The sequence below is a fragment of the Etheostoma spectabile genome, unplaced genomic scaffold (assembly GCF_008692095.1).
Source record: "Etheostoma spectabile isolate EspeVRDwgs_2016 unplaced genomic scaffold, UIUC_Espe_1.0 scaffold00010098, whole genome shotgun sequence".
NCBI classification, from domain to species: domain Eukaryota; kingdom Metazoa; phylum Chordata; class Actinopteri; order Perciformes; family Percidae; genus Etheostoma; species Etheostoma spectabile.
Genome location: NW_022603793.1, coordinates 10,001 through 11,131, shown reverse-complemented (window position 1 = coordinate 11,131; position 1,131 = coordinate 10,001). Strand labels below are relative to the sequence as shown.

General features: G+C 51.6%; 1 protein-coding gene across 1 annotated transcript in view; it reads right to left on the bottom strand.

The window, feature by feature from the left end:
* Positions 1–1,054: 1,054 nt before the first annotated feature.
* Positions 1,055–1,131, bottom strand: part of plekhg2 (pleckstrin homology domain containing, family G (with RhoGef domain) member 2) — a gene marked incomplete at its 5' end in the record, with an annotated part of 9,038 nt that continues 8,961 nt past the window's right edge. Inside the window, 1 exon segment of the mRNA XM_032508958.1 lies at positions 1,055–1,131. This exon segment is cut by the window's right edge and continues 840 nt beyond it. Within this exon segment, the coding sequence (XP_032364849.1) occupies positions 1,120–1,131 (12 nt within the window).

The window sequence follows — 1,131 nt, the reverse complement described above, 5'->3', positions numbered from 1 at the left end:
ACAGGAGGGTTAAAGAATGAAGGGAGGACATCTTATGTCTAAAGGACAGTCGTGGAGCGTTAAAGGCCGACTTACCATATGTGAGGCTTTCTGCTCTCTTTAACGTCCTCTTCTCCTGGACGGTTTGGTCCTCCTGGCTCATGGTCTGGGTCTGGAAATAGCTATAAGTCTTGGTTTGGTTCTGGGTTTTAGTTTGGATCTGGACTTTGGTCTCGGAGTGAGTTTTGGGTCCATATTTGGTCTTGGAGTGGGTATGTGATTGATTGACTTCCGGTTGGTGTTGTCTTTGCTGCTGGTCCTTAGTTGGGGTCTGTAATTGCATCAGAGCTGGAACCTGGGTCTGGCTTTCGGTTTGGGTCTGGCCTGAGTGGCCAGGCTGTCTACTGTAGACCCGGGTTTGGTTCCATACAGCGTTGGCCCGTTTCTGGTGCAGCGGGACCATCATGGTGCTGGCTTTGGCGCTGTACATCCGGGCCAACGTTTGGACCTTGCTCAAGATCCGCTCTGAGTTTTCCATCAGCATGGGGTCCACTACGGGGGTAGCCTCAAATAACCCGATCCCGGCTACATCCGACCCCATGCCCTCAAACAAGACCCGGTTAGCGGTGACAATCCTGGAGTGGCGGGACCATCGGCCAACTTTTATCTGACTGGGAAGACCCTCAAGGTTCCCACTGGTCCTGGCTAAGTCTCTGTGTTTGGTTCTGGTCCAAGTGGAAGCAGTTTTGGTCTCAGGTCTGTTGCATTGTGCTGTAGGTGGCAGAGGTGTAGGAGGATCCTCATGGCTTCCATTTGGTTCTGCTGGGTTAGGTTCATGCCTATTTATAACAGCTTGATTTCCAGTACTGGTTTTGATTGTTTCATCTCCGCACTTGGACTGGTTTTTGACAGGTGGTCCTTCTCCTCGCGGTGCGTTTCCACCGTTCTCCTCAGAAACCAGAACTCCTGTCTCCACCTCCTGCTTCTCCTCCAATAGTTCTTTGCAGACTTTTCCACTGGTGTCCTGCGTCTCAGCCTCTTGTCCAACGGGCCTGTTTGGGGTTGACTCCAGATTCAGGCCCACTTTGTTTGGGGTCTCTTTGTCCTGCATCACGCTAGAGGTTCCTGAGGTTGGATCCTCTACATCAAAAT